General features: G+C 34.5%; 1 protein-coding gene across 1 annotated transcript in view; it reads right to left on the reverse strand.

Moving 5' to 3' along the window:
* GABRG2 (gamma-aminobutyric acid type A receptor subunit gamma2) overlaps positions 1–15,829 on the reverse strand; it is a 93,379-nt gene that overhangs the window by 43,878 nt on the left and 33,672 nt on the right. Inside the window, exons 3-5 of the mRNA XM_019630866.1 lie at positions 15,086–15,320; positions 11,800–11,882; positions 9,017–9,154 (exon numbers count right to left, since the gene is read on the reverse strand). Of these exons, the coding sequence (XP_019486411.1) occupies positions 9,017–9,154; positions 11,800–11,882; positions 15,086–15,320 (456 nt within the window). The remainder of the gene's footprint in view (positions 1–9,016; positions 9,155–11,799; positions 11,883–15,085; positions 15,321–15,829) is intronic.

Consider the following 15,829-nt stretch of genomic DNA (forward strand, 5'->3'; position numbering starts at 1 on the left):
AGCACAGCATTTTGGGAGTAAAAAGTACATTTAATGTCAATCTAGTCTGATTTTTTTTTATTTTGACATGAAGAAATTGAGGGCTGAAAGAGAAAATGGCTTGCTCAAGGTAGCACAACCACAAAGGAGCTCTTAAACAGGAATTGTAGTTTTTTGCTCTATATCCAGCTGTCTCATTTCATAAAAAAAATAAAAAAAGAACAGGGCTTTATTCCAGAGCATAAACTGCATTCATCTTCAGAAAATTACAACAGAAAAAAGTATTAATTGGCTATGCAAGACTGCAATCAGTAATATGCAGGAAAATTGCAACAAAACTTTTAGCTGCTTAGATGTCACCTGGAAAGAAGGAAAAATGCAAAGAAGACTAGGTGACCAGATGTCCGTATATGAAACTTCAGAACGTCATGTGTTTATTTAAAGCCCATCATCCATGAACATGGATCATAGAAATAAACTGAATGAACTTAAAATTGATCTCAACTGTATTTACTTGATAATTGATAAATAAACCCAATTATAGAATTTAAAAAGCAAGTGAGACCTAGGCTGGCCAGGTCCTGGAACTTCTCTGTAACTGACTATCCTCAGGCAAACCTTGCCTGAGACATCATTTTCACATTCACTTCTTAGAATGTTGCTTCATGATAGAAATCCCTTTTGCCCATTCAAGATAAAAGAATATTCATTTCCACAGATACATAATGTGCTCTCATTTGGTCGCATGATCTTTCATTTTCCCTGATTTTAAATAGAGATAGAGAAGCACATAATTTTTTTTCAAAATAAGGAAACAGTAACTGAAGGAGAAAGAAAGCTCTAAAAATACAACAGGGAGTGGTACAGACTTTGGTAAACCAGAGACTGTGCCTCATCTAAGGGGACAGGTGAGAATTCAGCTGTACCCAATCACATTTTCCAATGTAAAGGAAGACCTAGGTGTTGCAGATAGAAAGATGCTTAAGACTTTCATATGAAATTTCTCAGCTCTTCAACATTGACTACAAGAAATAAAGCTGAATTGCATCCTTGTCTAATGACCCATGTCCTAGGCTGGAGTTAGGCAATTGGGTACCCATTTACAACCACTGACTTGATCTCTTGGGAGTAACTTCTCTGTAAGTAAAATGACAGACAATTTAGCTTGATCTTCCAGATTGAGCCCTAAAATTTTAGTTTCCTATCAATCTAATTTTACTCCCAGTCACTGGTCCTGGTAACAAGAAATCACCAACTAAGAAAATGGAATCATTAGGTGGTTACAATTGGTGTCTATGATCACAGTATCTCTTTAACAAGCAGCTGTTACACAGCTCATGAATTACACACTGTCTTTCTTATTACATAGCTCTTCACCACTTACCAGCGAACAATAGATATAATGATGAAAATCAAGGTGCATGGTGCTATACATTATATGAGTACAGGTAATTAGATATTATGTTAGGAAACTATTCCAGTAAACAGAGTTGTTTAAATTGGAGCTTTCATATTATCAGCGATGCCACTTATTGCACTTCAGTATTCATAAGTAGAGAGACATTGCTGATAGAGAAACACTTGTGGACAAAGCATTTAGGTTTGTGGTGGGGATAGGGGAAAAACTGTAATTTAAAAAAACCACTATTAATATTTCTTTTTGTCATTCTGAAAGATGATTGATAGCAAAGAGTAGTTAATTTGGGGGTGGATATATTGGAAGACAAATGTGAAAAATTAGACATTTATGATGTGGTTTATATGTTAAATGTGAAGCGTTGTCAATTTCTTGAACATCAGAGACACCCATATATAAAAGCAAACAAAGAATCCACTAAGTCCAGTTTAACATATTTATAAATTACTTTCCCTTGGGCTTTTCTGCCCTTCTTGAATGGACTAGTTGATTTGCTAAACGAAATAGATTATGGGAGTGGCAGGTAAGAATGGTAGATCAATTCTGGTCAACCCTAGCTTATATACCCAGAAAATTCTTTACTGGGATGTTATGTACTGTAGTGTGCTGCGATCCTCATAATATCCTTCTTTTAAAGAAAAGAAAGATAAATTGAAAAAAAACATTATTTTCCTCATTGCTATTTCTTGCTTATTTCAATCTCTGACATGCTTAAATTTGCACATCAGCAATGGTGAATAGCATTATTTTCTAAAAATGCAAAAATAAAATGAAGAAAATATTCAATTGCATCAAAGTGAAAGGAACCTTCAATGAGCTTGAGCATAGAGACTATGGATTCACAGTCTCCATCGCCTCGCTAACATGTATATTTTTAAAAATTAATGTTTTACATTTATTTAGGGCAGCAGCTGGACAGGAGAACTCTGTTAGTTGTATCAGCCACAATGAAGGACGTGTCTTAAATGTGGCAAAAGAGAGTTTTTCAATTGACTTAGGAAACACCAAAAACTTGGATAAAAATTAATGTTGTTTTGACCTGGTTGGTTTTGATAGACTGCCAAAATAACATATTAATCCTCAGAATCACTGTAAATAGTAGTTATGCAAACCTTTTATTATGGTTTTCTTTCTGATGAGATTTTTTTCTGCAAGGAACAGATTTATACAAATAGACTGGTCCAGCAGTTTCTTAATCAAGGCCTGCTTTGGATTGTAACACTTAGGTCCACTTAGCAAATGAATAATAATATCTCACAAGTAGTAAATATGTTTCTGAAAAATGTAAGGATATCATTACTAAATTGTTTCTCACTTGATATTATTGCTATGTGTAAATATAATTGCTGTTCCTACAGGTTAACATTTTGTTGATGCGCGAATATGGTTATCATATTAAGTGCTATTACTTCATTTCATTGTCTCTGTAAAATGACCTATTGTCAAGCTTAGGGATAACTTTTAATTAATTCATCTCTTTACCTAATATGTTTAGGAGAGACAGTGGGATAATAATTTGGGATCTCTATAAATAACTCTGCTTTATTGAACATCCTTGAACAAATTACTTCGCCCCTCTAAACTTAAATTGCTTCATCTGTCAAATGGAAAAACAGTATCTTTCTCAGAGGCTTGTTGTGAGAACTAAAATGATATGCGTGTTTCAGAGATGCTTGAAAGTCATAAAACCTGTTGCCACTTCCTAGCACACCAATGAGCTACACTTCCCAGCCCCATTTTGTCTTCCTGGAACCATGCAACTAGATCTTGCCAAAGGAATGTAAGCAGAAAAGAAATGTGTCACCTTGACACCAAACAATTTTCCTTAGATTTCATGTGACTTCTCTATGTAACCTCTTTGAGGGCCTTCTACCTCTCAAGCCCTATCTCCCCATCATGTAATGTCAGAACAATCTTGAAATTTAAAGTTTCGATGTGAGATTTTTAAATGTAATATATGAATATTCCAGTATTGCAACTGAAAGAAAATAACTAAAAATTTTGGTTAACATATACATGTAATGGCATATCACTAACAACAAAATAGATAAATAGATGGAGTGTGACTGTCATTACCCCTAAATTAAAAAATTAAGGGACTTTTTGCATTTGACTTGCTTTAAAAACATGTGAAAAACTTAATGAAGGAAAACATTCTAGGAAAACATTAATGTATAAACAAAGTTGCTCCTACATTAGACATCTATTGTATAACCTTTGTTACATCAGAGGTTATGGATATCTCTAAGGATGAGAACTTGAAAGAAGCATCTAGTCAAATGAATTTATTTTATAAATAAGAAACTTTCATCCCAAATGGCTTCCCAATGGCTGTTCCTGACCCAGCTCTCTTTACATTAATTTATTTTTCTATCTCTTCTGAAGCCAAAGTTAAATTTTATGAATTGAAGCTTAAAAAAATAAAAATCTATTGCTGTACAGTCTTCCACTGATTTATTTTAAGATCTTATGTTTCTTCAAGTATTTTGAAAAGTTTATTATTGACTAACATGGGCTCACAAGTTACTGTGACTCAAAAGTGATGGAGAGACTGTACGATTGATGCTGGAGATGTTTATTTGTCTCCTATCATTTAGGTTTCTAAAATTGTGTTGTTTCAATGTCTTCAGTGAAAAAATTAGTTAACTTGTATCTTTTTAAAATTTTTTCTTTCCTCCAAAACAGTTCACCTCAGTGATGAGTAAAAGTCATCCATCTTTATTAAAACACAACCTAGAAGGTGGAAACTTCTCCCTTTTTTTTTTTCCTATGTGGAGAATTATATGACTAGTCCATATACACTGATTTAGGCAGATAAGGCTGGGTTTGAACTTGGATTTAAATAAGGAAAATAGGGCACGAAGACCAGAAGTAGGTAGCACCTGCCCAGAAAACCTAAGGAAGATAAAAGGCTGCGGGGAGAATGGCGGGCAGGGTTTAAAGGTGTAGGGTGGATGGTACGTAGTTTAGAAATCAGGTAATGAGCGTAGAGTTCATCCATGGAGCTGGCTTTTTTAAAACCATGGTCTACATGCCACTGTTAGAAATTAAGATGAATCTAGTGGTGCGTGGACTTTTTATTTTAATATTTATGTATTTCTTGTAATGGAAATCAAGAACATGGAATCTAAGCCAAAAAGATGTTAAAGACAAAAAAAAGTAAATAATAGTTACTGTACATGTGTTTTCCAGAAAAATATATGAAGATATTTCATGAAACACTAATGTGTTTGTATTGCTAAATGGAAGCTTTAATGGTATTCTAAGATAGGAAGAAGGGGATATATTCTTTTTAATTCAAAATGATGGCATTCAGATCTCAAGAATGTAGGTTCGCCTCATTGGCCCACTTTTCTAACCACATTTCAGGATGAGAACATGGAGTAACAATGCTCTTCTTGATACTAAAAGTCGTGTAGCTAATTTAATGACCTGGCAATGGGGACATGACCAGAAAGAACAGAGGCTTCTACTTTAGAAAAAACAATGAGTAATGGGGAATATATTTAATAGAATTGCACATGGCTTATTAAACTGAGGGAAAATGTACAGCTCTATCAATACAATTGTCACAAGCAATGAATTCTAAAATTACCTACCAATCAACAATTCTAAGCAAGCCACCATGTTAATAGCATCATAGATGTAAAGATGATTATAAGAAGCCTTCTGTTGTGAAGTTTGTGATTTATTGGTATGAAGAGACAGAAAAGGAGGAATAAAACCAGCGCAACATACGTCAGATACTATATTTTCATAAAGTGGCTGGAAATGCTGAGAGGAATTCATGGAATAATAATGATGATTAATAATAATAGTAACAATAATGCCTTCCATTTACTGATTCCTTTCTATGTTCAAGGCAGTTTTAAGTGATTTTAATGGAGTATCTTACATAATACTTAAAGCAACCCTGCAATATCAGTGACATTGAGCTTAGATGTATTAAATAATTTATATAAGCCAGTATTCAAGTGTGAGCTGCCTGGTGTCAGGAGTGCACATTCTTGAAAACAGTTTGAAGTTATTTTGGTGGGAAGGTCAACAAAGGCCTCCTTGAGGAGGTGTTGTTTATTTAAACCTAACAGTCATAAAAGAAAGTGGGCATGAAGGCAAAAGCCATTCAAAAGAGGAAGGAGACCAAGATTCAGTGTGCACATAGGACTGGCTGGTTATATTCAGGAAACGTAACAGATTAGTTCCATCACAACCTGAGAAATTACAGAAAACGAAGCTGGAAAGTTCCTGGCACCAGGTGCTTCCATACTGGGAACAGTGGCTTGTGCTCAATTGAACCTACTGAATTTGTGAGATGTGATGGGAGTTGTGCTTTTTCAGGAAGAAGCATCCGGCCACTGTGGAAGTAATCTAGTGTAGTAATTAAGGGCCTGAGTCTGTGAGCAAGCCGCTTGAATTAATATCCACCTCTCCTAACTGATCCCTGAAAGTACATAAATAAACCCGTAGAAGTCTCAGTTTCTTCATCCACGTGATACCCTCGGTGTAGATGATAGTAAGTATGACTATGGTTATCAGCGTTAAAGTAGGTTGTTTATGTAATGTGTTTACTATGGTGCATGTAGTTGGTGCTTAGTAAATGCTAGCTTTCATGATTCATGGGTAAAGGATAGATTATGTAAGAGGGAAACTGACAACAGGGACATGAATTAGGAGGCTACCAACACAACCCAGATGACACCAGACAAAATCGTGAACTAGGACAGTGATGATGGCAACTGAAAAGGGGCCAGTTACACAAGCTATTTCAGAGGCATAAGTGCTTTCATGATTCATTAAGTGTGGGAGGCGGAGACGTGACTTTTGAGTGTTCATGCCTGGCTCACTGGGACAATGATGGTGCTATTACCAGATATAGAGCAATCAGGAAGATATGATGGTTCGGGGGAGAAATCATGGATCCGGAATCTGTGTTGATGCATTGACTATGGGTTAAAAGTATTCTCAAGTTTTGTCAATCTGCTACCAAGGGAATATTTTTCTCAAGCGTGACACTGATTCAGAGGGTGGATGCAAGGATTATCAAATTGCGTTAAATTCTTTCCTGTGGAATGTTCCCTCGTTCCTTCTGTTTACATCAACGGAATGTTTTACTCAGGTGCTAGCTGTTCTTTCCTCTTTCTCTCATACCTTCTTTCTCTCTTTATCAATATACTCAGAGTCTGGGGAACACAAATATATGCACTTAAAATTTAAGAACTTTTTTTTCATGATTTTTTATATCAACTTCTAATTATGTCTAATGCTTCTGATATTTGAAGTATGATCCTAGCATGACATTTAAAAAAAAATCATTTAACTGAACACAATTTAAAGAAATTTAAATTCAGTTTACGATGTCTAAGAGAAAACCACATTGTAATAATGGCTAAGAATCAAAAGGACTATAAATTTTATTTTCTTATAATGTCCCAAGAAAGTTGTTACTATAACTTCTTTGTAGATATTAACCAGTTATGGAGCTATGCTTGAAGATAAGAATGGCATCAGAAATCAAACAAAAGACCATGCAGAAACTTCCAGTTACTACAGAATCAACTATCACAAGAATCATGCTGCCTCTTAGTATTGGTGTTATGTTTCAGTTCATCCCTTCTCTTTACAGAGGCAATTGAACTAGTGCCATACACAAAGCACAAATCAGCAAGAGCAGGGGGCAGACAAGAAGACCTATGCAAAGGTTAGCTACCATATTAAAATTCACAAGGGTTTGATGCCATCAATTAAATGATGCTACTCAATATCAAACCTGATATCAATGCACATTTGCTTTGATTTCCCTAGGAAGATTAATAGCTTTGTGACACCTTGGTGATTTTTCTTGCCATGCTTTATGTAAGTAGCTCATTTTCTTGTGTTAGTATCTCTTTAAATAGACAGTTAATACTCTAGATCATCTCAATATGAGGCATCGGGAAGGCGATGATTTTAGGCCCCCTGATATAAAGCCAACCCTTCCCTCACCACAATTTTGTTTGAATGCTATTCTGGGCTCAAAGGACTAAGCAAACATCGGCTAGTCATGAATTTGTGGGTTCTGTTTTAGGGTGCTGGAATAATTATAGAAAATGAATGACAACTTAATTTCTAGTTTCTCATCCTGGAAGCATGCAAACGTGGAGATGGTTTTTACACATGTTCTACCTTTCACAGATGGAAGACTTCCATTCTAAGGCAATCCTGAATCTTTTCTTGGCACCAAATGAAAGACTGTTCTAGTACTTAATAGTCAGGATTTCCAGTGAATAAGGGAGCAGAAGGCAACTTTTCAAAAATATACTTGAGCAGTTCTTTGACTTTCTTTCAGATTCTTTTTGCAAAATGAAAAGAGTCGTTAGGAGAAATGTGCACACGCCAAAAATAAGATTAGGGCCAGATAGCACTTAGATTTAGAGGATAGTATTTATGAAGGTAGAATCTTAAGTTTTCATCTTTGTGTAGGTCTTAAATTTCCTTTTCTCTGTACAAAAGGCAAAGGCCTTATTCCAAATTATTTAACACAAAAATATGTCTTATAAATTCCAAGGGGGAAAAATCAGGTGTCTGTGAGTAAATCAACAGAAAACAGCTTAACTCATGGAAAAACACAACTTAATAGATGTCAAGCTGAGAACACAATGTTTGTAGTTGAAATTGGGACGTATTTAAATTCATGTAATTTAAAAAGGAGTAGCTGAGTAATACATTCATCATTGCAAAAGATTCATACTGTCCACTCATGAGACAGATCTGATTTGGAAATATGTTTAACTTGCCCCAAATGTTGTTGTTGTCTCCCCCCCTGCCCTCAGCAAATTAATACCATTAAAATCATGATGTTTAATATAAACATTTAGATTTTTCACTTCTCTTGAAACATCTGAAATCCTGACCACCACACTGGGCGTCATGCACACTTGATGATTATAATTAATATTAAAAAGAGCTACTGCTTATTGAACACTCATTAAGTGTCAGATACAGTTCCAAGCATTTTTATTTATTTATTTTTTTCCTACACATCATCTTTCTGTCTGACATATTGGTTATCTGAGAAAGTTGATCCCCTAGAGATTCAGTCATTTTCTCAATGTCTACAGCTGATAACCGAAGGAGTTGGGATTTGAACCCAGGCCTATTTGATACCAAAGTGCAGTCCCTTATCCAGTGATGGAGTCAGTTCAAATATTAGCTTACTGAACAATTAGTCCACATCCACTACAACCACTTTTCTGCGTATGTGGAAAGTTTATTTTTTTCTGCGTGATTCCTTTAAATGCATCTATTTCAATATATTATGAAACATATTTCCCAAAAGAAACATTATACCTATACCTAATACATATTTTCTTCTTTTTAAATAATTGCTGCTCATTTTTGCTTAAAGAAATTAAGGAAATAATTTACTAATCCACTTAGAATCAATATGCTTCAAATTGATAGAATCCATGTATGTTCTATTATACTAGAATACCAACTATAATTTTCTCTAGTATGTTGAAACACTTGATTTAATTTTCTGAATATCATTTGTAAACAGGTATTGAAAAGCCTTCTGAACCATATATACCAGAATTTTAATTCTGGAAGGGTCACTCAATCTTCTTTTCAAGGGTGTCTTACCAGACGTTGTCTTCACTACTTCAGTGGTATTTCTCAGGCCAACAAATGAAAATTGATAAAGCCTCCAAGATCTGGTGTCACCCACTTCCACAGAACTACGCTTCCATTGATAGACAATTTCTTCACGTGGATAGCCATCTGCCATGAGATGGGAAAGCACATATTTAAACTTACTATAAATGAACATATATAGCAATCACCTTCCAGGAACAAAACACTGAAGAAGGTACTGAGAGAGAGTTATGACTTAGTGAGGACCCCGGACTAAAGAGCATCGTAGTAGGGAAAATAAATGCAATAATATCATATCCTGCTGGGAAGTTAGATTTAAAAAACATGAGGTCAGAATTACCATTAAAAATCACTAAATTGCCTAGAAGGTGTACTAAATATATACATACGTAGTACATACATAATATAGGCACACTTTATAGTCTGGGGTAAAATATAAAAAGTGGCCAGTATATAATAAATAGTACATATGTAAGACATTGTTTCATGGTGAAGGGGAGTCAACCAGAGCAAGATTTTAAGAGTCATGCAGGAACAGAAAATATTGGGATAGCAGACTCAAATTCCTCTCCAGAGCATGCACTTGGAGTGGAAGATGATTGGGAAAATCACCTCAACTATTTACATTATTCTCTCTCTCTATCTCTGTCAATTTGTTGGGACTTCATTTTAATATGCACAGAAATCTACAATTAAAAGCAGTAAATAGAAATGCCAAGGGGAAGATACCAGTGAGTGCAATGTAGTTTCTGAAGGGTCAGTCTTGTCAGCCAAGAGAACAGAAAGAGGTTGTGTACTAAATATGCAGTGATTAGCAGGACAATTCCCAGCCCTGATACCCTGGACAGGTGTCTTAATTTTTTTTTCTAAATTATTTGTTTCCTTATGGAGATGACAATAGTACTTACTTCATGAAATTGATGGTCAATGTATATTTGTTTAATGGATAAACATTATTAAGTAAACTGTAGAACAAACTCAAGTAAAGATAGATAGATGATAGATAGATAGATAAATATATAGATAGATAGATAGATAGATAGAGATATACTTGAAAAAACAAGAAATAATTTCAAACGTGTGTCTACTAGTAATGCTATATAAAGATAATCTTGATTATGAAGGCTGACTGATTACTTGGAAAAATACCTCATGTTTTCTCCATTTCTTTTATTTTGATCCAACTCTTTATCTACTACGTGTTCATAAATTAAGAAGAAAGCAAAGAGAAAGCTATGTATTGGGGGAAGGGACAGGATGTGGTAGAAACTGAGGAAAAGAATAATGAAATTAGGGAACTTCCTATGGACAATGTACTAGGGGATTTCATTTTTTTTATAGAAATAAGTAATATTAAGTTGTGTTTGGGTTCAGAAAACAGTTATCAGTCAGATGGCACAAAAATCACCCGTTCTTAAGCTTTAGTGACTCAGGAGAAGAGTAGTCCCAGCTGGAAAATTAAAAGAAAATAAGTCTAGTTTCCGAAAGCTTGAGGAAGCTTTCACTTAAAAATATTCCATTCTTGGATGAAGTAAAACATGTGGAATAATCTTTATAATAGAAATTTTTCTAAATGTATATGATATACATAATATTGTTCCTCTAGTTCCCTCTAAAATTGATGTAATGATGAAGAAATGATTGCTTCTCTTGTCATTGTTTTATTATTTTTTTCCCTTTAAGTATGGTTATTATGATTTGGGTGTCTCTTAGGAGTCACCCTCACCCCCGGACTGGGAAATTGTATTTATAAAAATAAAAACTTAAAATTTACAATCAGTTTGTGATATTCTGCCTGATATGCACTGTTGGCCGACCAAAAATAAGGACGAGGGAAGGAACTTATCAGGTATGCTAATTAGGTCGTGAGCAAACATTTCGGGGAAATCAGGCTTGTTTTTGATTCAGATAGGAAATATTTGTGAAGGTTACTAAATCTTAATCATCTTGTAATTTTTGTTAGCATCATTTTGGATCTTTTTACTTTATTACCTGGTAATAAGAATTAAAAGATTAGAGCTCTTTATTGAATCTTGTGTGGGAAGCAGCATACCAAGCACTTTACATATATTATATCAACAAAACAATATGGTGCTGGGACAGGTCTTAGAATCTCTGATGGATTCCTGGGAATGAGGACTCACTGAGAAATTTAGGAATTTGCTCAAATCTATACTGCTGATGTTAGGATTTGAACTAGACTCATACAAGACCCCAAATCAGTCTTTTGCTCACTGATAGATAACTAGTTCTAGGTATTGCTAGAATTGCAGGAGGAATACAAAGTGATTTTCAATTTTGTTATCTTTAACAGTTATACCCAAACTGGAAGGAGCAAACGGCACTGTGGGATCTCTGTGCACCCTGAAAGGTAAGGGAGAAAATAAGTAGCAAATCCGCTGCTTCTCTCTTCTCCTGGGCCCATGGGGGAATGGGGAATGTATAAATCCACCATTACGCCCTTCTACTGAGTCCTGGCCTGGCTCTACAATCCTTCTCAACAAAGGGCTCCAGTCAACCACTGCCAATTTATTAAGAATTTACACCTCAATGAAACTTATTTATAATTCCTGATAAATTACGTCCATTTTTGCAAGAATCACTCTACTAGGGACAAGCTGGTGTTATGATCAAAGAAGCTGCCAACATCTTCAAAATCAGCAGCATTGCTTAATGCCATTTTGCATTCTCTGCGAATCTCCCAGTTAATTGACATTGCAATTAGATGATTGGTGAGAGGGTAGACAAAACACAGAATGAGAATTACTTACAACTGGAGAACTCCAAGGGGCAGGAGTGTTCATCCATTGGGAAATTGTGTAACTGTAATTGGCACTCAGCATCGATAGTCAGCCTGAATATAAAGATGTAAAATGGAAGTATAAGGATTTCAGACAGTTTTAAAAATGTGCATTAGCACAATTTCTAATGACCATTCTTCATCTTTATTCCTGGATAGTATATCTCACATTCTTATTGGATAACACAAGGTGATTCTTACTGAACAAATCTGCCAAGTCCAGGAGAAAATTGTTTTAATGCTTCATGTCGTCTATTCATTTTAACAGACCAAAGAATAGGTGCTCAATGACCTCAATTCTATATATTCAAATTTTATGATCACATAATTTTTTTGGCAAATTAATTGCACACATGAGATTGCTCAGTGAATATATTCAACTTTCTTAACAGAACAAACTGTTTTAAGAACTTAAACTCATTTACTGTTTGCATGTAAATGAATGTTGATAATTCTCAGATCTTATCTGCTAATTAAAGCAGAACTTCTGTTTGTAAGTACTTGTTAGCTATTACCTTTAAATTACTGCATGTGAATTGAAAACTCCTGTTTAACAATGGAGTATTATGCATTTGTACAATGGAACACTATGAAGCTATTAAATAGGATGTTATAGAGTAGAAAAATAGCTAATGGCGAACAAGAAATGTTAAATACATGTGCACAGACATACTAGAATGATGTTTGCCAATGGTTCTGAAATAATGTTTACCTCTGGGATGCTTATTAAACATACAGGTTTTCTGGATCTCAATATGGGCTGACAAATGGGATCAATATGGGCTGATCAGTATGGGATCTCTTTAAGGGAGAAAATTTAAAGGAGTTCCAGATGTTCTGAACACCTCTGGAGAAGTATGGACACATTCTAATATTGTACTGGTGATGAGTTGATGACTTTTCAAATTTCATATTTGTTAGCTATATTTCTTACAATGATATCGATCTTGAAGTAATAAAGTGTTATTTTATGAACATTTATTTTAAAAGATTTTACAGTTTAGTATAATTTTTACTTGGGTAGATTTTACTTTTCTATGGTATAATAGAGCAATCACTGATCTTAAAATATAACTAATAATCACACAGCGTTAATTGTTTACATGACACTAGTAAGACGAATTATTCTCATTTGGTAAGTGTTATTATGGCTTTATTGTGCTTGAACTTGCACAAAGTCAGAAAGCTAGTAGTGGCTCAGTTGAGATCTGAACCCAAGATTATCTGTCTCCAAATCTGGAGGTTTTAATCGTTGTTACTAAGTAATTATATGCTCTTCCGAAGAAAAGATAGGTTTATTAATAAGTGAAATTAGAATTAAATTTGATATTTTTGGTATTATTTTTCCAAATTAATCTGGAATTGTTAAAATTAGAAAAATTGGAGTTATTAAGATTGCAAAAACAAAGATAGATACATACATATCTAAGCACACATACATTTATAACTCATAGATAAGAACAAGAATAAAATTATCCCTCAATATAGATTGGCAACTCATTCGAACCTTGACTGAATCTTATGAGTGACATTTTTGAGGTGGTTTTCATAAATAAATATTGTATAGTGACTCTTCAAATTAATAGAAGTGAAAATATGACTATAATATTATGAGAGTGATAAAGGTACTTGAGATAGAGTGATCGCTTAATATTTCAGAAGCTGGACTGAGCTCAGATTTATCAGACCAACTTTGATTTCCACTAGATTCTCATTCCAGTCATTACCTTATCCCTGATTTAATAAAACCCATGATGAATTCAAAATATATGCAGTGAATTTCCTTTGTAGCCATTTTTCTTAGCAATTTATATTACCATTTAACTGATAGAAAGTTTTGTAGCTTTTTTAAAGATTCTATTTTATATATTTTTGGATATTATGCAAGGCCTAAAATATGTCACAAGGGCATTTAACATGAATCACTTTGAAGCTGAAAGTTCCAGGATACTAAAATGTAGAAGAATCATATTCATATCTTTTACTAAAATATATATATAAATAAATTTAATATCTGCTGTATTTTCTCTATATCAGTCTCTATGTTAAGCACTTATATATCACCCAATTTAGTCCTTATAACAGCTCTGTAAGATAAAAATCATTGTCTCTATTTTATAGAAATTAAACAAATGAAAGATACAAGTTTGTTCAGCTGGGGGGGGGGCATGCCATGAGGATGGTGGTGCCTTCTTTCTAAGTAATCTCCATCAGTTCCCACCTAATTCCTCTAAATAAAAATGTAACCAAGTAAAACCATCAAACTTACTATACAAATAGTTTTGAGCTATGTCTTCTGGCACCCAGACCTCTGCTACCAGATAGCTGCCCCCAAGTCCCGGATGTAGAAATTCTGGAGAATTACCCCATATATAGATAGATAGATAGATAGATAGATAGATAGATAGATAGATAGATAGATAGATAGATAGATAGAAAGATAGTACAATACAGAGCTAAGAATTGAAGCCAGATTTATCTGATTCTTAAGTCTATGGACTTATCTATTATGTTCTTTAATAATGTACCCTCACCAATGAGAAACTTCAGCAGAAAAATATTTATGTAAATACATGTAAGTATGAAGTGCTAAGATAATGACATCAAATAATGTAAGTAAGAAACCTTCCAAATGTTACTTAGTATTTAAGTTCACGGGGAAAAAAAATAGTTCAAAGTTTTTCCAAATGATGTGCATTTCCAAAACAACCAATAAATTACGTCAAACAGCCTATCAGTGTAGTGGGGAATGGATACTGGGAGGTGGAATTGATCCTTGTTACTTGCCATTGTGCAGTAAAAAGAGAAAGACCTGCAGGAGACTTCTGCATCCAACATTCCCCTTGTGCAATGGTTTCCTTGGAAACAGAGGCATTTCTAAGCTCACAAATGGTGGTCCCAAAGATGACTAACTATGTTTTAGCTTCCACATTTAAAGTAGCAGGGTACACACACAAAAGCTAAGATTGATGCAAAGATCAAGCAATCTTACAAAGGCAAGGGAAATTTCATGTCCTTTGAAGAAAACAGAGTCTTCACATTAGTCATAGAAAATAAATTCTTTGTGTGAGTACTCCTTTGAAAAAAGTCACTGATAACAGAAAGAAAAACTAATTTTGTAGAGTCACATACTATTTTGATTAAGCATGCCAACCCTGACGTAGGCTTGACCTTTCTTCCTTTCGTCTGGAGATAGTGTGGTTGATGTTTGTTTTATTCCCAGTAGTTACTCCTTTTTTTTCCCCAAAAAAGAATACCTTAAGGTATAGAGCACTCGACCATCATTCCAAATTCTCAGCATCCTATTAGGGGTGGTTATCCAGTGTGCATCAGCCTTTTTTGAGTTTCTGAAGAAAGTGTCTGGAATCCAGATTTTTCCCACCATGTTGCTATTCAGTCGGAGAACTTTAATTGTGCTGTTGAATTTCAGACGTCTGTCATACCATGTTTGGGCAAAAAATATATCAATCGTATATTCCTGTTTGAAAGAAAAAGATGAAGGAGAACATTTTTAATACATAGGATTATATTGTAGAACATTGGGCAGTAGTTATCATCTTTGTACTCATTGCCAATATGAAGCAAAGCTACTTTGGCTTTGACTAGTCAAAAAGAAAGCAAAAGCTTTGCTAAGAAGACTCACTCATCTTTTGTAGACCAGTTGATATTTTTATGACAAAACAGTCCAGTCTAAATGAATTTTGGCAGAAGCTCATAGCCCTGATACAATTGTTTATTTACATTTGGTGTATATAGAGCAGACTTCCCATGTATTCTGAGCTAGCTAATTGTTTGTTGCGGGGGCTGTCTTGTATATTTTAAGATGTTTGGTAGCACTCCTAGCCTCCACCCACTGCATGCCAATAGCACAAACACCAACCCCATCCTCCAAGTTGTGACAACTAAAAAATACCTCTAGACATTGCTCAGTGTCTTAAGGAAAATGATCACCCAGGTTCAGAACCACCGCTGTAGAATAAAAGTCCACAATATTTAAAACA

Source organism: Hipposideros armiger, unplaced genomic scaffold (assembly GCF_001890085.2).
Source record: "Hipposideros armiger isolate ML-2016 unplaced genomic scaffold, ASM189008v1 scaffold_959, whole genome shotgun sequence".
NCBI lineage: Eukaryota > Metazoa > Chordata > Mammalia > Chiroptera > Hipposideridae > Hipposideros > Hipposideros armiger.